We start from the raw sequence: 22,297 nt of genomic DNA, 5'->3' as shown, positions 1-22,297 counted from the left end.
GTTCCATCTAACATCTTGTGGGAGCGTTAGCTTGGTTCCACCCATCCTTTTCAGAGCTGCTGCAGCAAAATGATTATTACGGAAGTATTTAGCAATTTCAACAACATTAGCCTTTATTTCTGGAACACTTAAGTCTTTGGCTAAGAGGTGCAGCAAATGAGCACTGCAACCATATGTTATTAGCAGCTTTGTATTCCCTCCCTGCTCTTCTAAATCTCTTCTCATCTTGGATACGTTTGCAGCATTGTCAGTGACCAAACTGCGTACTAGACATTTGAATTTTTGTTCACATGTCGTTATAGCTTTTACTGCCACTTGTAAGTATTCTGCTGTGTGTGTATTTCCTGACGTATCAGTTGTTTGTGCAAGGAAGACTTTACCTTCTTCTGTTGTTATACAAGCACATACAATAGGATCATTGTGGACATTACTCCACCCATCAATACTTAGGTTAACAATTTTACCCTCCAGAGCTGTTGCACATTGCTCCATTTCTCTGTCATACACTTGATCCAGCAGTTTCCCTGCAACATCAGCTCTGCTGGGTGGACTGTATCCTGGTCTCAGTGACTGAACCATATTAATGAAATGTGGGTTCTCAGTCAGGCGGAAAGAAGAGTTTGTTGCATAAATAAACTGGGCAATTTTTTCATCAATCAACTCTTTTTCTAATCTGCTAGTTCTTATCACAAACCTATCTATGGTGGTTCCAGGAGGTAAAGGTTTTTTTCTTCCTTTTGGGTGATGGTGATATGTGGCTGTGGGTGTCTGATGATGATGCTGCTGCTGCTAATGAAGCACTATCCTGGATGGATAACTCTGAAACTGTAGAACAGGATTATGGTGATCTTGGAGGTGGATAGTTTCCAGAATCCATGAATTCCCCTACACAAAAAAAGTCAATGCTGTTATTTTATTGTTTATACAATTTCTGCTTATTGTACACAACACATCACTGCCCCTGCCCCAAAAGGAATATTTGTTTTTCTTCATAACTGTACCAAATGACAGTAACATGCAGTAATAATAAGAAATATAATTTTTCTCACACATGACAGTTCAGTCTTTAGAAATAGGATTCAATAAAAATGTTTACCAACCTGAAGATCCTGCCTGTTCAGAAGTGTTTCTTTGGTCATCTTCATCACCGCACTTCTCATGATGTTGCCTCATTCGCGCCACCAGGCCTTGCATCTCTTTGTTGCATCGTTTGCATTTTGCACGCATGCCTGCCTTACCGATAGGCGAAGGAGCTTCATTAAAATATTCCCAAACTGGGTCTCTTTTACGGCCTGCTGCCATTATAAGGAAAGAATGTAATACACCTCAGATCGTACACACAAACAGATCCAGACTTGTCTGTCTGTGGCTATGCTGCAGTATTGTGCTCAAAGTTTCACTTTCATTTTCTTGTCTGCTTGCCCTTCCTCCTCCTCACACTTAGATTCACATTCTTCTTGTGTTGTGCAGATCTATTCTACTCCGAACAATCAGAAACATATTGTCTAACTTCTTGGACTTGGCACTGAAGGGGTTGATTCTGTATTCATAGGTTTGTAGAACAATAGGATTAAGGTCTTTTTCTCAACTCTGTTCATGTTGTAACATTTTTGCCGTGAAGAAGAGGCTGGGACCTCTGCGGAGTCAAATTCAGTTTTGAGAACTGCGTAAGTAAAGTGAGCGTCTGTGATAATATAGGAGAGAAACTGCCCACTAATCCTACAGAAACCTCTGGAAGAGCATGGCATTGTGAATGTTACACATATACAGCCTTTATTCTACTGAGTTAAACAACTCCACTTTATCTCATGATGGAAGAACCTTTGGATGGTAAAATATTTTCCTCAAAAAGCAGTTTATTGAAAAAAATCAGATTTAAATCAAAAAAATCCGATTTAAATAAAAAAAAATCCGATTTTTTTTTTTTTTTTTTTTTTTTTTTTTTTTTTTTTTTAACATTGATTTTTATCCACCCTGATAAAGAGTGAACTGAGAGGTACCAGTTCCACATGTGTGCGCCTCTTCTATCACCGATGCAGAAACAGTTGACCGGGAGTGGCGAACTTTCCGCTGATTCTCCATCACTAAACAGAAATGGAGTTTTGTCTTGACAGACAGTAATGTGCAAAAGTTTTAGGCCGGTTTCACATTTGCGGTTGTGTCCGCAGCGTTTCATCCGCATGCGTCACACGTAACTGTCTTTAACATGGTGTAAGCCGGGGCATTTGCGTATGGTTGCGGTGGGGAGCGGCAAGCGCATCATGTTGCATTTTTTGTGGCGTCAAATATCCGCGTCATCCGCATGCGGATGAAGTGCGTAAAAAAAAAAGCATTACTGTCTACGAGAACGCAAGGGTATGCAACGACATGCGTTTGCGTACGCAAGCGTACGCCAGAATTTACATAAGACACATGACTTGTGTCCAGGAAATTCCAGTGGAAAAAGCATTGTTCTATTGACCGCAAACTCATTAGCATGCGTTTTTGCATACATTTGCGGCCGATACGCTGCGGACTTAACCGCAAAGGGAAACTAGCCTTAGGCAAGTATTGAGAGAAATTCTGCAAAGTAAAAAAAGCTTTAAAAATCAGTGTCTGGTGTTTATTTAATCAATTAAAAAGAATGAACAAAAGCAAAATCTAAATCAACTCAATATGTGGTGTGACTGCCCTTTGTCCTCCAAAGAGCATCAAATCTTCTAGATACACTTGCGTTTTTGTTCCAAACCTCTTGGAGAACAGCCACGGTTCTTCTGTGGATGTAGGCTTGCGCAAATCATACTGTCTATTCATGTTTTTGCACACAGACTAGGGTTTTGGCTGAGCCAGATGATGATTTCTATATTCTTTACATTGAAGATTGCAATTAATGACTCTTGCTATATGTATGGGGTCACCTTCTGATGTAGAATGATTGGCACCAATCATGTATCACATAAGTATCTGTATTTTTCAGGATTGAGGACACCATTAATCTTGACCAAATCCACTGCTCTCCAGCCCTTCAGTGGATGTTCTGCCTTCTGTTACAGCCAAATATTTTAAATTTTGACTCCGTCCAAAGCCAGTTCCTATATTTTTGTGCATAGTTTAGTTGGTTGTCCTCATTTCCTTGATTTTTTGGCCTCCATTCTTCCATGAAGACCACTTTTGGCCTAATTTCTCCTGACTTTAAATGGGTAACTGGTTTCCACTGATTGCTGCCTTTTCTGGTGGCACTGCTGGACAACTTCCAATTTCGAACGGGCAGTAAGCATGATATCTTGATGATTTCTATTTTGAAGGGGCTATAAATTTCTCTATAGTCTGCTTTAGAGATATAATGTATTTTCAAGTATGCAGTAAAGTTAACATTTTCTAATTTATTATATTTATGCTTTAGGGACCTGAATGTATTCAATATCTGCAGCAAGAATATCTGCCTTCTTTGCAGGTAGCACCAGAAATTATCCAGGTAAGTTCTATTTCCTCTAGCAGTTTTGTAGGTAAGTGATTTACAAATTAATTTACGTGTAATGAAAATTTTAAATAACTAGGTGATACTCGCATTCTTGCATCCACCTGGAACCACTCTGTGGTCTGCACTGATACAGGAAGGGGAGACATCATTCCACCAGCAGCAGGACCACTGCAACCTGTGACTGGCTGCAGTGGTAGGGTGACTTGAGCAGCATGTCAGACAATATCCTGATGACTCGTTGCTCAAGTCTATACAAGTAGTAAGGAAAGGTATTTTGATTTGACACTGAAATGTAGTAATGTGCAATAATGGTTTCTACTGATTCTTGCATTTAACAAGCGGTCATAAAAGAAATTACACTACGCCTTTTTTTACTGTTTACTTTTTAAAAACATTTACAGCTAAATGTTTCATTACAAAAACCTTAGATTCCACCATCATAAATCTGGCATATTCACGAATTATGAAATAAATTCCTTGAATTTTCAGCTTTCAGAAGTAGTTGTAGTATCACACAGAACCTGCTACGTTTGGTATGGGGCACCCCCTTTCTCAAGCATCTTGCTTACCACGTCTTTTAGATGCTGAAAATTTATGGATGCGGAGAAATCTTGAAAGGACATTTAATATGCTTTGAGTATGCCATATTTATAATGATGGAATCTAAAGGTTTTTCTATTGAAGCATATTTTGCAGTAAATGTTTTAATTCGGTGAGTTCCCCTGGGGGAACTGTTCCTTTGTGCCCGGACAACCTTATGAAGTTGCCACATTTTTAATATACTTTACGTACAATTTACATCTGTACAGGATTCTACTTGGTCACATATATAAAACCAAAAGCAAAACACAAAACAAATATCCTGGAATAAAAAAGTAAAAAAATATATTGCAAAAATTGCATGAAGGTAGTAATAATAGTAATAATAAGGGTATTTAGTTAACATAATTTTGATCAAAATAATGTAGAAGCCATCCCGCCAACCCTTGCAATATATTTTTTTACTTTTTTATTCCAGGATATTTGTTTTGTTTTGCTTTTGGTTTTCTCTGTGTAAAGGTCATGTGTTCATATGCAATTACATTTTGCATGCACATTAATTTACTTTTTCTGCTCAGACCCAGTTTCTCATTGGATATATATATATATATATATATATATATATATATATATATATATATATATCCGATAAAGGAAAGCGTTGGGACCTTTGTAAAACCATGTAATGTCTTAAAAGGGTTGTCCAGTTTCTAGGTATTCAGGTTATTAATGATATCGGATCACGTGTTCACCAATCGGCTATTATAAGGTGGGGGTCACATGTACCGGTGCATTGAGCTGAGCTGCACTCTGCAGCCCTATTCATTTTTTGTAGCGGCTGCTGTAAGGTGCAGCAGAACAGCTTCTGTCAGACATTGGTACTGCCCACTTTGTTAGCGGCAATAATGCCCATTGTTTTATTCTGCATTGAATAGGTGTCATTCTTCAGTGCCTAGCTCTTTAAGCTTTGCGCAGCTGCTGCTAAGTCATCACTGTCTTGTGACCAGAGAACCACTTGGCCCCGTTATCCCCTCCACCCCGAGCAATTTTCCAATTTTAGTTTTTTCCTACCCTTCTTCCAATAGCCATAACTTTTTCATTTTTCCATCAATATAGCCATATGAGGGCTTGGGTTTGTTTTTTTTGTTTTTTTTGTGGGATGAGTTGTACTTTTGAATAAAACCCTTGGTTTTCAAACAGTGTGCTGGAAAACGGGGGGAAAAAAATCCGCAAATTCCACTATATGGTAAAACTGACCTGCCATTATGATTCTTTAGGGTCAGTACGAGTATGCAGATACCAAATGTGTACGTTTTTTTTTGTTTGTTTTTTTTTTTTAAGTGATGAAAAAAAAATCTGAAATTTTGTTCGAAAATTTTTTTTTCGCATTAGTCACCATTTTCCGAGACTCAGTGTTTCCAGTTTTTTGGTATCTGAGGTTGGATGAGGTCTTATTTTTTTGCAAATTGATGTGACATTTTTACAGGTACCATTTTGGAATAGATACAATGTTTTGATCTCTTATTTTGCAATGTTGCGGTGACCAAAAAAAATGTAATTCTATACTGATCAGATTAATTTATATTATATTCTCATAGATCAGACTTTCTGACCACAGCGATACCAAATGTGTATTTTTTTTTTTTTTTTTTTTTTAATGGGGGACAGTGGGGGTTGATCTTGTTGGTTTTTTTTTTTTTGTTTTGCTTTTTTCTTTGCTTTTTACTGTGTTCAATAGTCCCCTTAAAAGACGTGAAGCTGCGATCTTCCTAAAGCCTGGGCAGTACATAGTAAAGCTTTAGCAATGATATGTATAGCAAAATTCACAGTCTTCTATGAACTCTGGCCACAGTGTCAGCTCCGGGAAAGGGGTCATGTGTAGAGATGAGAAAATATTTCAATATTCTGTTCGGATTACGATCGCCAAACTTGCAATATTCGCCGGTTTAATTCGTCGAATATTTGCTGAACATAACCGAACGCCATTCAGCTCAATGGGAGGCAAAAACAAACGCATGCACAGCACCTTATAATGGCCCAAAATGCTGCCAAAACACATCAAATGAGGGACAGACACCAGGAAAGTGGCCTCAATTCACTCACAGTACAAATTTTAGCATGGAACTGCAGCAGTCGGCCAGGCATAAAATATCGGGGTCTGGGACAGCATTTACAGCTTTCAATTGAACGTCACAGTAAGATTAGGTGGGTGAAGGATTGTGTAGGCCCCCTTTGCTGGGAGCCCTGATACCACATGCAACACCTCTACCAGCTTTCATGCTGAGCCACACTCAGGTGGCACAAATATTAGTTTTGTAGACTACCATTGTCAGAAAAACTTAAGGATAGTAACACGGGTAGTTGAGTCCAAGGAATTGGATGCCTGATGTTGTCGGAGGCTACTGCCACAGGCAACACGCATTAAGGAGACCCAACCAGGATTGTTCACATTTCCAAAAATTGGCAGACCCCACCAAAGTGTCATCAACTTCACCACAGTAGAACTAGTATAATAGGGACCGAAAGGTCTCCTACTATACCCAATACAGCAGATGGATACCCAACCAGGAGTGTTCACATTTAAATAAATGAGGGCCTTACACCACAGAAGTGTCATCAATTTCACCACAGTAGAAATAGTATAATAGGGACCTACAGGTCTTCCACTACACCCAATAGAGAGGATTGTTCACATTTCAAAAAACTACTAGCAGACCATAGAGATGGTATAATGGGGACCGACAGGTCTTCCACTACACCCAACACAGCAGATGTACACCCAACCAGGAGTATTCACAATTTAAAAAATGGGGGCCTCACACCACCCAAGTGGAATAACTGTCACGAGAATAGAAATAGTATAATTGGGACCGAGACGTCTTCCACTACAGCTAACCCAGCAGATGTAGACCAACCATGACTGTTCACATTCCACAAATTTGTTTTAACATCAGCAGCAGCCGGCACAGAAGCCACACTAAAGATATCAGAGAGCGGTTACATGACATTAATGCATCACAGTAAAAAATGCAATATCAACTAGTCTGTACAGTCTGTGGTTGGGGTGCAAAAGTCCTTGGAGATCCATGACTTGTTCATCTTGATGTAAGTTAGGTGGTCTACACTTTCAGGGGACAGCCGGCTGCGCTTTATCCATCAGGAAACCACCAGCAGCGCTGAAGACACGTTCTGAGAGAACGCTGGCTTCCAGGCACAATAAAACCTCGAAGGCGGGGGGGCGTGGCCTGGATCTCACACAGGGAGGACGTGTTTTATGGCAGCTCCCGCTTCCAGCCACAAATCCACTTTATTTGGCCCAGACGAAAGTGGCAAAAACGATTTTTGAAGTACCCCGGGCTTGGAGGAGAAGGTGAGGGGCGGTGGGGAGAAGAGAGGGGCTGCTGATCTCTGCCGTGACACCGGAGCGCAGAGCGGCCTCGTGGGGGGTGCTGCAGCGCTGGAAAGAGACGGGCGCCATCTTTACATACCCCTGAGCACGGGGCCTGGAAACCGGACCGCAGGAGACCCTCGATAGAGACGTGAGACCACGGAATAAGGAGCGGTCTCGCCAGTTGGAGTAAAAGGCGGTGAGAGGGAGCCCCCGGTGAGCTGTCTGTGGGGCCTGCGGGGATCATTATTGGTACGTGCGGTGGAGGAGGGTGCTGGCTCTGGGCCAGAAGGGTTGTTGGCGGCCCCCTACTTTCACTGAGACATTTCCCAGGGACTCAGTTGTTTTTTGAACAGGGGGTATCGCTCTCCCCACATAGAGGAGCTGCTGTCAGCAGATTTATGAGCCATTGGTGAGGAGGACATTGTGTCTTTTCTGAAGCGCCACGGTGGGGAGTTGGTGTTACCTTATCCCTACCGGCTCCAGCAGATCCCCACGGATGTTTCCATATATTAACCCCTCGCCCTCCAAGTTGCATGGGGCTATTTTCATATAGAAAAATGCAGTACTAGACTTTTCTTGACGCACAGGTGGTAAATTAAAGGCGCGCTTCAATCAAGCAAAATGGTCAAAACTAACAAAGAGCGTGCAAAACCGTTGGCCGCAGAGGCGTATAGAAGCAAACAGGGTGAAATGGATAAATTTTTGAGAAATAAATCTGCTTCGTCTAAACCTAATGCTAAAAGGCTCCCTGCAGAGGTTGTGGAAGAGGAGCATGTCGAGGACTCAGACTCCAGTGATGATGCTTCAGGCAGCGATGTCACTCAATCAGATTCTGGGAAGCTTTCTAGATCATTTTTTAAAAAATTATTAGCACAAGCTATAACACCATTAGTTAATGAGATATCTGGTATGAGAACGGACTTGCTACACATTGGTAATAGAGTGGAGTCTTTGGAGTCCTCTCAGTCTTCTATCATTAGCCACTCCAATGCCATGAGAGAGCATCTGGACTACCACAGAACACAACTTAACAACTCTTTTCTGGCTCTCGAGGATCAGAAAAATCGGAGTCGCAGGAAGAACATACGGATAAAAGGCTTACCTGAAAGTGTTTCCACAGAAATATTAGAAAAATCTACGAAAGAGATCTTCACCCTTCTAATCCCACAAGAAACGTGATCGAATTATAATAGAAAGGGTGCATAGATCACTTAGACCAAAGCCGAAGCCAGCGGAACCTCCAAGGGATGTGATTTGCGGCCTATTGAGCTATTTGGATACAAATGCTATTTTGTCTGCCTCAAGAGACATTAAAAATCTTTCTTATGAGGGATCTGCTATTCATCTTTATCAGGATGTTGCGCCGTCAACCCTTGCAAAAAGAAGAGTCCTGAGGCCCCTCCTGGAGGTGTTACGCTCACGTAAAATCTTATACAAATGGCTGTTTCCGTTTGGTATATCTATACAAGGAGATGGTAGGCAAATAATGGTTCGGACCCCTGAAGATTTAACCAAAGTATGGGACACTTTTGGCATTGCTCCTATAGATATTCCTTCCTGGCTACCTCTGGACATGGATCATCGCACACCTCCCCCTGTCCATGCCTTTACCGGAGGGCAGGGTGATTGGGTCTTGGGAAAGAAACGCTCGACTCCTAAAAGAGGGAAATCTGGAATGGAAAAGGAGATGCCCCCCTGAGCTATTTTGTGCTTCTCTCGGTTGCATTTTTCCAATACTGGAGCCAGACCTCTTGATCCACTCGGACATGTTCTATCTTATTTCAGCTTGCTAAGCTTGACATTTACTCATGTGTTGATATCATTCAATTGCCGTTTAAGTTAATATGTGCCACTTGTGTGTCGGAAATGTTATTTCCTGCTCTGTTATGGGAGGTATGTTTGACCCCCTACCTCTGCTACAGGCAGGTAGTTGGTTCTTGTTATATTTTTCTTGTTTTATCTTAATAATTTTTAAGGTTTTTGTTTTTTTTTTCATCTCTTTATTTTTTTTTAATTTCGGTGGTTTGATGACAGAGGAATCTTTATTATTGCTTCCTTTACCAAACTATGGGTGACAAGGTAACCTTCGCTACTATGACAGTGGCCTCGTATAATGTAAAGGGCTTACGATCCCCAAGTAAGAGAAGCCAAGTATTGAATCTTTTACATTCAAAGAAGTCTAGTATAGCTTTCCTGCAGGAGACACATTTTAAAAAAGGGAGAGTCCCAGATATGTCTAGATCTCGCTACCCGACCTGGTATCACAGTGCGGGCGGTTCAGCGTCATGTGGAGTGAGTATTGCTATAAAGAAAAATGTTCCCTTTATTTTGAGTGATTGTTTATCGGATTCAGAAGGCAGGTACATTATAATTAAGGGCTTTTTGGCCAACACTAAGATTACCCTATGTAATTTATATGCCCCAAATAGGAACCAGATAGGTTGGCTGTGTAAAACATTGAATGTTCTAGAACTTTTTGCTGAGGGCCTGTTGTTGGTGGGAGGGGATTTTAACGTATCTTTAAACCCAACTTTAGATACTTCAACGGGCAGGTCGGCTCTTTCTCAAAGGGCGCTGAGAAGATTACACCTTTCACTACAAAAATTGCATCTGATAGACCCTTGGAGAACACTTTTTCCTTCGGGCAGAGATTACACTTTTTATTCCCATCCGAACAATAGCTATCACAGAATTGATTACCTATTGATACAAGCAGTTAATCTCCAATTAATTAAAAAAGCTAATATAGATATCATCTCTCTCTCAGACCATGCTCCCATTTTTCTTGACATAGAGATAAAAACTTTATCACGGCCGGATGGGTCATGGTCACTGAATGAGACACTGTTGGACTCGGATTCACACATTGAAAAACTGACAAACACTCTTGACTTCTTTTTTCAAAATAATTTGCACTCAGGCCCGCCCTTGCCTATGGTATGGGAATCACATAAAGCAGTAATGAGAGGGGAATTTATAGCCCTAGGCTCCCATTTGAAAAAAGAGCGAACAAAAAAGGTTGTGTCTATTCTACACCAAATTAGTTCCTTTGAGAGATTACATAAGAGATCCCAGGTAAATAAAACATTATCTGAACTGACAGATTTGAGAACCTCATTAAAAAACCTTTTAAACATTCAATCAGCGAAAATTTATATGAGGAGTAAGCAGAAGTTTTATCTCCATGGCAATAAAAGTAGTAAGCTTATGACATCCCTACTTAAGAAACAAAAAGAAAAGACGTTTATTAGACAACTCAGAGCTTTGGATGGCTCTTCAATTCTCGGGACTGCAGATATTGCCAGGGAGTTTAAAACCTTTTACGAAAATTTATACAATTTAAATACACCGGATAGCATGCAGGAGCCAGTCACAGCCTTGGCAAAAATAAAAGAATTCTTGACCTCACTACATCTCCCTAAAATAACTCTTGAAGGCCAGTCCTTGCTGACTGCTCCAGTTACCCCCAAAGAAATTTTAGACACTCTTTCTACTATTCCGAACGGAAAGGCACCAGGTCCGGATGGTCTTCCTATTATCTATTATAAAAAGTTTATAAAACCACTGTTGCCTCGCCTGGTGTCTCTGTTTAATTCCTATCTAGAAGGCCAGCTCCCTCCTAGACAATCCTTAGAGGCATACATCACAGTCCTCCCTAAGGAGGGTAAAGACCCCAACTTGTGCGCTAGCTACAGACCAATATCACTGCTTAATGCAGATATTAAGATGTGGGCTAAAATATTAGCGGGCAGATTAAGTAATTTCTTACCTAAGCTGATTCATGCAGATCAAGTTGGTTTTGTAAGAGGCAGGGAAGGGAAGGATAATTCTACTAAAGTCATTCAGTCTATAATGTTTGCTAAGACTCGGGGTATACCTTTGATGCTTCTGTCGACGGATGCTGAGAAGGCTTTCGACAGAGTGAGCTGGAGGTTCATGGAACAAGTAATGATTAGGTTTGGCTTCCCCCCTCAATATATAACAGCGGTTCTCTCGCTTTATTCCCAACCGACGGCCAAGGTTAGAGTCAACGGCACCCTGTCAGATAGTTTTGGGATTAATAACGGGACTAGACAGGGTTGTCCCTTGTCGCCATCTCTGTTCATTTTAGTTGTAGAAACTTTGATACAAAGCATCAGACAAGACCAACGTATAGAGGGGTTGTCGGTGGGTCAAGGGTCACTCAAAACTTTAGCTTTCGCGGATGATCTGCTTTTCCTTATCTCCAATCCATCCCGAGCATTCCCAATTATCCTTCAGGCCTTTCATCATTTTGGTCTCCTTTCTAATTTTAAAATTAATTTGTCAAAGTCTGAAGTGCTGAACGTTGGTCTCCCTCACTCTCAGACCTCCACTATTCGTACGCAGATTCCATTTTCTTGGGCTACTAGTTCTATTAGATATTTGGGAATAACGATAACTAGAGATCCCGCCAACCTATTCCAAAATAACTACATTCCCTTAATTCAAAAGATTAAAGGCCTGATGCAGAAGTATAGCTTACCCACTTTATCCTGGATGGGTCGTATTAATGTGTTCAAGGCATATATAATGCCTATTATACTATATACCATGAATATGGTTCCGATTCGGATTCCCCTGGCATTTTTTGGAACGTTAAAATCCCTTATTGGAAGATTTATTTGGAAATCTAAAAGGGCTAGGTTACCATATAAGTTTCTCTCTCGCCCTATCTCTTCTGGAGGATTGGGGGTCCCAGACCTTCTTTTATATTATAAGGCTATTCATCTCAGTAGATGGTTAAAGGTGGTGTCCTGTGCTGGAAGAGAGGAGGGGGATAGTGTCGACTGGGCTTTATTGGGCTCGAGGGGTTTGCCGTATCTTTGGACTAGGGCTACACCGCCGGCCTCTCTTAGGTTGGATGACATAACTACAACTACGTTGCGTATTAAAAGATTGGTAATGGGAGAGTTCCCGGAAGATACCTTCCCCTCAATATTGACACCGATCGGCTCAATTCCCTATTTGTTAGAGCTAGATTTTCAAGACCCATACAATTTATGGTCCAACCTCCCTAGAGAAACTTTGAATAGTTTTTATGGTAATAGCACCTTGCGGGAGGGGTCTTGGCCACAGGGTGCGTTGACTCAACCAACAAATTTTCTTCAAAAACAACACATCAGACGTACACTTTTACAGTTTGGACGGAGATTCCCGTCTAAATCTAATTGGTCCTGGTTAGATCTTATGGTTAAACGTCCGTCCCCACGGCTAAAAATTATATCTTGCATTTACTCGCATCTCATCTCTCCGACTGTACATTCTAAACCCTCGTTTATACACTCTTGGGAAATGGAACTTAACACCACGTTTACAGAAGACCAAATATCTAGAATGCTGTCAAATGCTCGGGGTTTCTCTAGATGTGTACTTCTGCAGGAGAATTCTTATAAAATATTGACTAGGTGGCATTTAACTCCAGCTAAATTATTCCAGTTAGGCCTCGTGGATAACGATAAATGTTGGCGATGCCTCAATTCTAGAGGACATCATTCACATATATTCTGGGACTGCCCTAGATTGCGGTTTTTTTGGGAGGGAGTTGAACTAGTTCTCAAAAAATTAAAACTAATAAAGGCTGATCTTAGAGCCACAGAGGCTCTCCTTTCATGCCCATCTAAAGATTTTTTACCAAAAAAACATGGGCTTCTTCCACTGATGTTGAGTGCGGCGAGACAGTTGATAGCTGCCCATTGGAAAGATGTAGCTCCTCCCACGTTGGGAGAATGGTATACTAAAATAAATCAAATCTCTCGCTTAGAGGAGCTGTCTAGCTGGGAAATTTATAATCATAGGGCTTACGTGTTGACTTGGGCCCCTTGGAATAGGTATTTAGAAGACAACCCTCTTTAAGGGCATTTTAGAGTTTATCAAGTTTAAGTTTAACTGAATTAGACGGCTTCTGTTCTAGGGCTCTTAGCCTCATTGCCTCAAACTAGATAGCCCAAATGTAATGTAGTGCGATGCATTATTTTCCAAAAGTGCACCCATTTAATATTTGTGCTCTTGTTGTCAACCACATGATGTTGATGTTAATGTTGTTGATACTGTACATGTATATGTACCCTTTTTTCCCCCCCTATGTACCCTTTTTTCCCCTCCCCTTTCTTTTTATCTTTTCTTTTCTCCCCTACATACTTCTCCTTCATTTTTTCCTTCCTTCACGCCTTAGACCAACCCTTATTTAACATTGCGCCAACTGTACCTGAGAACTGGTGTTGTTGTTTAATGGTGTTGTGAAAAACTTTAAAATAAAGAATTTACAAAAAAAAAACCTCGAAGGCGTGTGAGGCAAGCTCAGGCCCCTCATCCATTTTTGTAAACCAAAATGTGAAAGGATCCAAACCCTCCCTGATGGTATTTATATTCAGTTCTAGATACTCCTGCACCATCCTCTGCATTCGTTCACCAGGTGTAAGACTTGGAATCTGTTGTGCTGATGCACGAGTTGGTCTAAAAAAAATGTTAAAGGACTGACAAAAGTTGCTCCCTCCACTTCCACCGCTGCTGCTAATGTTTTTGCGTTGATGAATTGACGTGCTGAAGGTTGGAAGTGTGGCGCAATGCGAACTGTGTGCTTCACTGCTGTCTTGGGGAAAAAGCTCTCTTAAGGTTGTGTAAAAGCGTATTTCGATACTCCAGCATTCGCGGGTCCCTTTCTAGGGCGGGAATCATCTGGCAAAATTTGGTTTTATAATGTGGATCTAACAGAGTGGCAACCCAGTAGTAAGCATTATTCCTAATCATACTTATACTGGGATCATGTTGCAGAGGAGGAGAGGCCACTTAAAGCTTGCCATCCACTCAAGTACATACTCTTTCTGAGTATCGACAAGGCATACCACACTGCGTATGCCAAAGAAAGGTAGTGGTGTGTAGCCTGTTCACTAACATAAGTTGTCAGTTGTCTTTGCATAGGACGTGACGTTGCTTCATTAGAGCTTTCACAAACATTACCACCTTGGACACTAAGCCTAACTCCTCTTCCACCACGGCCTCACTTTTTCCCAGTCATGCTGCTCAGATAGTGGTAGCACAGTATTACCAACCAAAAATTAGATTTTAAATTCTGCACCACCTCTGCAAGCAGCTGAATTTCATCGACAGTGAATTCCAAGTTTAAATATGGTGTGCTGTATCATGTTAGTCACAGAAAAAAGAATTGTTTGAGTGTGTATAACACAAGTTATGCTACAAACAGTTTGAAAGTCCGGTCCCCTACTGTATGACTCTAGGAACAGAATAATTGTTGGTGGACTCTGGATCAGGCCTCTTTAACACACTAGATGCTACAAACTATTTTAAAGTCAGGTCCCTTACTGTATGACGTTAATAACAGAAGAATTTTTTGTGGCCACTGGATCAGGCCTCTACAGCTTAATTTCAACCCAACCAAATGACAAAGTGATACAACGGGTTGTTTAACTTTTTGCAACAGAAAAATTTTATATCTTTTTTTCAATTTGCCTTAGGTCTGCAGACAGTTTTAATATCACCACAGCTCTAAATGACAAGGTGGCATACAGCAGGCTGTTTCACATTTAGCTTGTGAAAAAATATTAATTCGAATGCTATAATTGTGTATGGAGCACATTGGAAGCAGTGCACTTGTAGGACATGTGCCCTGCTGGCTTTGTCTGTGGACCTCAGTAATGACGAAAAAAAAAAAAATTCTGAAAGGTAAATTTAACAGCCACACTGGACACTAGCTAGCTGCACTATCTGACTGATACACAACCACCTAATTAACTAGCTAAACTGTAGGGTACAGCAGGCTTTTTCACATTTAGGCTGGTTTCACATTTGCGCTTTTGTGCGCAGCGCATCGTGCGCACCCGTGCGCATGCGCACTGCGCACCTATGTTTAACATGACGTGCGCATGTTTTTGCGCACACTTGCGTTTTCGTGCGCATGCGTTTTTTTGTCTTTTGCGCCAGGTGCGCCGGACGCAACATGTTGGATTTTTTGGTGCGCCCTGTCTCGGCAAAAAAACGCATGCGCACGCTTGCGCACTGAATGCGCAAAAACAACACATTGAAGTCTATGGTAACGCATGCGTGCGCATGGTCTTGCGCACGGTTGCGTTTTTTTACGCATGCGTTTTTGAGTGAAACAAGTCTAGAATGTTCTCTAGACAATGGAAAAAACGTCACACTTAAAAACGCATGCGCATAAAAAACGCCAACGCATGCAAAAAACGCATGTAAAACGCAAACAACGCTGCGTTTTTTTTACACATCAGCGTGCGCATGACGTTAAAAAAACGCGCGTTTGTTTTGCGTTTTTCTTTGCGTTTTTTATGCGCCCGATGCGCTGCGCAAAAAAACGCTAATGTGAAACTAGCCTTAGCTAGTGAAAAAATATTAGAATGCTATACTCTCATACCTTCGGCCTGCTCATAGAATCCCACGGTTTGCACTATCATCTCTACGCCGATGACGCGCAAATCTACCTATCTGGACCTAAACATCACCTACTTACTGACCAAAATCACACAATGTCCGCTATTTCATCTTTTCTGCTCGCTTTCTAAAACTGAACATGGACAAAACAGAATTCATCATCTTTCCTCTATCTCACTCTACCCCTCCACCAGACCTATCCATCAATGTCAATGGCTGCTCACTTTCCCCATGCTCGGTGCCTCGGGGTGATCCTTGACTCTGCCCTGTCTCTTTCAAGCCACATATCCAAGCCCTTGCCTCCTCCTGCCGACTCCAACTCAAAACATTTCCCATATCTGTACATTCCTTGACCAAGAAACTGCAAAAAAAAAAGCTTGTTCATTCCCTCATCATCTCCCGCCTCTACTATTGTAAACTTCTACTCTCTGGCCTCCCCTCTAGCAATTGCACCACTCCATTCTATCCTAAAATCTGTTGCCTGACCAATCCACCTGTATCCCTGTTACTCCCCAGCCTCTCCTCACTGCCAAGCCTTTCACTGGCTTCCTATTGTCCAGAGGTTCCAGTTCAAAACTCTAACTATGACATACAAAGCCATCCACAACCTGTCTCCTCCATACATCTGTGACATGGTCTCCCAGTACTTGCCTACACGCAACCTTCGATCCTCTCAAGATCTCCTTCACTGCTCCCCTCTTATCTCTTCTTCCCACAACCCCATACAAGACTTCTCCCATGCTTCCCCCATACTCTGGAACTCTCTACCCCAAAAGTCTCTACACCAGAGTTTCGTCTACCACGGAAACCTTGCAAAGGAACCTGAAGACCCACCTCTTCCTAAAAGCCTACAACCTGCAGTGATCCTCAGTCTACTGATCTGCTGCACAACCAATTCTACCCTCTCATAGTGTATCCTCGCTCATCTCCTGTAGACTGTGAGCCCTCGCGGGCAGGGTCCCCTCTCCTTTTTGTACTGGTGTGTGCCTTGTATTGCTCATGTTTGTTGTGCTTGTTTTGTATGCCCCTTTTTCACATGTAAAGCGCCATGGAATAAATGGCGCTTTAAAAATGAATAATAAACTCGTGCATGGTGCACAATAGAAGCAGTGCACAACACATGCCCTGCTGGCTTTCTTTGTGGGCACAAATGTCCGAAAGAAAAAAAAAAAATTCTGGAAGGTAAATTTAATAGCCACACTGGACACTACCTGACTGATATACAACCGCGTAACTAGCTGAAATCTTGCTGTTAACAGTGCCAGCATCAGGAGCAGCCTCTCTGCACTGTTAATGTCAAAATGGCGCTAAAACAAGATGTCTGCTATTTATATGGAGATTTCAGCAGCCAATGACACAAGCCGTTGTCAGGACATTGTGGGTGTTTCCTGTGCCCTGATTGGCTAGCCGCAATGTGTACACACCAAATTAGGGGAAAGAATGACTGACTGTTTACAAGAACGCCGAGCCTTTGAGCTCTGCAAACCCCCTCCCCTCATCAAACACATGCCAAACGCTCATGATACACCACCATTATCGTTGCTAAAGTGCTGAAAATACTTTTGTGGAAACATAAATATTTTCCTGCACTTTTACTGACTGTTACCGATTTTATAAAATTTTGCTCGTTTCCGATCACGAATCCGAATGTGCCATATTGGTGCCGAATTTGTTTGTTGATCGTTTTCTAAACCAATTCGCTCATCACTAGTCATGTTCCCGCAAGTATGCAATATGCATATTCCCAGCCACAATCCAGCCTCGCTCAATGCACTCGTATCATGGACTTTCTTCATGGTGGAGCCCATGTACTCTGCCATAAGTGTCGTATAGATGTAATACTCTTCACAGACACTGACAGTTATCCTTACCGTAGTTTGCTTCCAATTTTCTCTGAGAGGGTAAAATAACTCCTGCACTAAGATGGTACAAATTCCTAAGACAATTACAAGATTTTTTTCACTGTATATTTCATTTGTTTTGTTTTTTTTCCCCTTAGGAATTTTGTCAAGCACTTCAACAACCTGATGCTAAAGTATTTAAGAATTATCTAAAGGTATTCTTAATCTTTAAATATGCTTGATAAGTCTGAAGACTATAACGTGTGATCTAGTTTGGCTCATTTCATTTTTTTTTTTCCTTTAGATTTTTTTTCAAAGAGCAAAGCCCTGAGGAATATACTGGAATTCTCATCCATCTGACATCGTACTCAGGAACTCCAGTTACTAATTTATGTAGATTGCTAATTTTGTACATGCCTATAAACTGGTGTCCTATACAGAAGCTGCTTCCTATCATATAAAACTTAATTTAACCATAGGAGCTACAGACACATCATATCTGTCTTACCCACGACTCTTACATGGTGGAAAAGTGCATAAGCTTGTGTTGGCACTTGGTTCTTCCCATTTTTTTTTTTTTATTTTTTTTTTTTTTAAACTGGTATCAAATACGAATTTTCTTTTTTTTTCATAAATTGACCTCCCCTTAGACTTCTGACTCCCTGGGATGGTGGAAAGGGCTGATGGTTGCTCCTGGTTGGTTGATAGTTCAGACTGGTGACATTGTTGCACTGCTGGTCTGAACTCTGTGCACTTCTCTGCTGTGGTATGAGGCAGCCTTACCTCTACAGCATTAGGAGAACCATGGCATTGAGACGGGTTAGGATACAGAATGATCTGTGATTCCTGCAAGTGGCTGAGCTAAACAACAGCGGTAGCTGATCTCTTTGACAATAGCTGTAAACCATTAAAATGCAAGTAGCGCCAGCAGGAGAACTAGGCAAAATTTTAATAATGAATTGCAAAGTTTTTACAACCATGTTGCAATTTTACCCATCTAAGGCTATGTGCACACGCTGCGGATTCACCCGTGGATTTGTATCTGCGGATCCGCAAGTAAAATCGCAGCTAAAATGACCTGCGGATTGGCCAGCGGTTTTCCCCTGCGGTTTGACACCCGGACAATGGAATAGGTGTCAAACCGCAGCGGAATCTGCAGAAAGAATTGACATGTCAATTCTTTCTGCGGATTCAAAACCGCAGATTTTCCGCAGTTGAAAAACCGCAGCATGTGCACAGCAGAAAGTAAATCCCATAGACTTACATTGTACTGTACACTGTCTGCAGAACTGCTGCGAATCCGCAGAGGCCAAACTCGCAGCGGATCTGCAGCAGAATCCATAGCGTGTGCACATACCCTAAGATGGGAATAACTATTTAAGCACATACAAAGAGTAATGGAGCAGGTGACATCATCTTTTGCTAAAAACTGATACATTCTTTCCTGCATTAAAAGGAATTTGTCAGCAGGTTTTTGCTAGTCAAACTAAAGACTGCATGCTGTGGGGATTAAAACACAGATTTCAGCCTCCGTGGTTTAGCACCAGGAGCTATCATTCCTGGGACAAAGCAGCTTTGTGCCTCCTGGTCGAACACACCCCTTCCTATGATAAGCACCTCATTGGCTATAGCCATTGTATAGATAGAGCCTGATGTGGGCGGGGTTAGCTTTCTCGGCTCTGCTGCAATGCTACAGCTAAAAACTCTGTGTAAGAACGGCTGCACCCATTAACCTAAGTGATATATCGTTGGATTTGGCATTTCTTTGCCTACATCAGGCTGCTCTCAGATGTGGTAGCAAATACCTGGTCACAGATTCCTTTTATGATTTCACAACCCTGAAATCGGTTCGCTAATCTTTAGTGGGGTGTTTTTTGTTTTTGTTTTTGTTTTCGTTTTTGTTTTTTTTTGGTTTGTTTGTTTCTCTGAACCAAAAATCAAGTGTGAATCGAGCTTGATAAATTCAATGTAATATTTTCATTTTGGAATTTCAAAACTAGGACTGTATAAAAATAAAGTCAGGAGATCTCTATGTACATTTTATTTTTTAATTGCTCTAAGCGAAGGCGTTAATCTTTTTAAGTTTTCATCTCCTGATGTAACTTGTGGAGGAATAAAGTAAAAATAGTGAACTTTGTAGATAGTCATGACAATTTTAATTTTTTTTTTATATAGCGAAAACTGAACCCTTAATTCTGAAGGGTTATATGCACACAGTCTTTGTGCTGAGTTTTTTTTTTTTTTTTGAGTGTATAATGAGCAGGAATGCCAAGTCTTTCAGGAATTTTGAGAAAGATTTGGGGATTTTCTGCTACAAAAACCTCAAAGAAATAAACTGTGCATATACCCTAAAGCTGTGTGCACACGCTGCGGAATCTGCTGCGGATTGATCCGTGCGGATTTTCAAGATCCGCAGATAAATCCTTAGGTCAAAAGACCTGGCGATTATCCTGCGGTTTCACCATCTCCACAATGGAGAAGATGGTAAACCGCTGCAGAATCTGCAGAAAGAATTGACATGTCCGCAGCATTGAAAATTCCGCAGCATCTGCACTGCGGTTTCCATTTTCCATAGGGAATAATGGTACTGTAAGGGCCAAATTCGCTGCAGAACCACAGCAGAATCCGCAGCGTGTTCACACACCCTAATTGTCAATGTATTAGGTTTGCACATTACAGTCTAATTCGGATGACATGAGAAAGCTTACAATGGAAATAAGCCACAAAATGCAATCCACAACAGTATTTATAATTAATTTCAGAGATGGCATCTCAATATTGAATGCATTGCTTCTTGGAATGTCAACATTTATAGGAGCTGAATCTATAAACTTTTTATAAAAGGAAACAATAAATTTTATGTAGTCAAATCTTGTCTAATCATTTTTTTCTCTCCTGGATGTGTTATAACAGTACTTCATTATTTTTTATCGCTTGACAAACTGCAGTTTGTAATAGTGATATAAAAAGATATACTACTTTTAAACCACTGAAATTGGATGTCACCTAAAAAACTTGAAGCAGTTCACAATGTTTTTGGATATTCATACTTTAAAGCTCTGAAAACAAATGGGAGCAAAACTTTTTTAGCTGCTTAGTCAGTGTTTAAAAGAAACCTGTCAGCAGGACTGTGCACAGTAACCTACAGACAGGGTCAGGTCGGCAACGTTAAACGGTGTAAAATGACACCTTGGTTGATGAAATCTTTCTTGTGGTTGTAGTTTAATCTTTATTTTCAGTTTTGAGTTAATGATTTGCCCGTGCTCCGAGGCGGCCTGTGGGGGGTCTTCATGTGGTGCTCTGATTAGATAATCATAATGCAGACTGCTGACAGGTCACTGATCCCTCACTAACCTACCTACTAGTTTACATATTGAATATTATATATACATACTGTAAGAAAGTCCTTACTGAGAGCTGGAAGAGCCCGGAAAAATATGTAGACAATCCTCTTATCAAGCGGAGACTGAAGTTTATTCGAAGATACGCAGGAAAACAGTTTCATGGAACGTCAGCGAGATAAAGCATGCAAGCACGAACAGGAGTCCAGATAGGCAAAGTAACGCTGGTATATCTGGCGATAGTCTGGCCCATAGCCTGACGATGGTTTGGCCATGGTCTGGTGGCAGACTCGCAATGTTGTGGCCCCGAACAATAGTAACGGGCTTTTTATACATGGTGTAGACAAAAAAGAACATTGCAGAAAAAGGGTGTATACATGATTTCATCATACTGCTGAGAAAAGCATATATTCAAGAACAAAGCATACAATTGATAAATGTAATTACATGAAGATTCCCCCCCCCCCCTCCAACCTCATTAGAACTTGTAAATCTCCTTGTTCCTCTTGGCCACTGTCATTAATCACATCACAGGTCTATTTTCCAATGTCACTACAACAAATACACGTATTTATTACCATATGCTACCATGTTTCTATTATCTCATTACCCTGCAGCTGATCCAATTAACCTGTGTGTATGTCCTTTATACCTGCTAATGGCCATGATCTCATCTTGTGTCTTCAATCTGTCTAGGGCTTTCAGAAGTACATTTTATTTGCTTTTTAGAGGCAGAAACAGTTGGTTTCTAACTTTGCACAAGATGGCTGCTAGAGCCAACATGGCTGTTCAGTATATTATGGCTGACCATTCTCTTACACATACTAAAATTAAAAAAAAATGCCGCCCTACAGGCAGGCATCAGCCGTGGCACCTGCGCTGCAGCATAATTGCATTTGTAATGGATAATTATGGTTGAGGTTATCCTGATATTTAAAAAAAAAAACAAAAACATCCATTTGAAAATGTGCAGTAGCAGCTATCGGTGTATATACAGGTGATCCGATAGCTGCTACTGCGCCCAGCGGCACCATCTTGCTAGAGAAAAAAAAATTTGCTCCTCAAAGATGGCGCCGCTGCGCAGTAGCAGCTATCGGATCACCTCTATATAGCTACTACTGCGTGAGCGCCATTTTCAAATGGATTTTTTATTTTTTTTAATATAACCCCAACCATAATAATTATATGCACATTACACATGCTATTATGCTGCAGAGCAGGTGCCACAGCCAGCACCTGCCTGCAGAAAGTTTTTTTTTTTTTTATTTTAGTATGTATATATAATCAGTATGTAAACTAG

At 41.1% G+C, this 22,297-nt stretch overlaps 1 protein-coding gene across 1 annotated transcript in view; it reads left to right on the top strand.

The window, feature by feature from the left end:
* The window catches only part of XPOT (exportin for tRNA), a 127,559-nt gene extending 107,033 nt beyond the window's left edge, over positions 1 to 20,526 (top strand). The window contains exons 23-25 of the mRNA XM_073555439.1: positions 3,383 to 3,454; positions 17,815 to 17,871; positions 17,961 to 20,526. Coding sequence (XP_073411540.1) covers positions 3,383 to 3,454; positions 17,815 to 17,871; positions 17,961 to 17,987 — 156 coding nt within the window. The 3' untranslated portion in view covers positions 17,988 to 20,526. The remainder of the gene's footprint in view (positions 1 to 3,382; positions 3,455 to 17,814; positions 17,872 to 17,960) is intronic.
* Positions 20,527 to 22,297: the final 1,771 nt, after the last annotated feature.

This window comes from Dendrobates tinctorius, unplaced genomic scaffold, assembly GCF_039654945.1.
Source record: "Dendrobates tinctorius isolate UK_male_01 unplaced genomic scaffold, ASM3965494v1 ptg000224l, whole genome shotgun sequence".
Taxonomy (NCBI): domain Eukaryota; kingdom Metazoa; phylum Chordata; class Amphibia; order Anura; family Dendrobatidae; genus Dendrobates; species Dendrobates tinctorius.
Note: the sequence above shows the minus strand (reverse complement) of the source record. Positions and strands in the feature narration are given on the sequence as shown.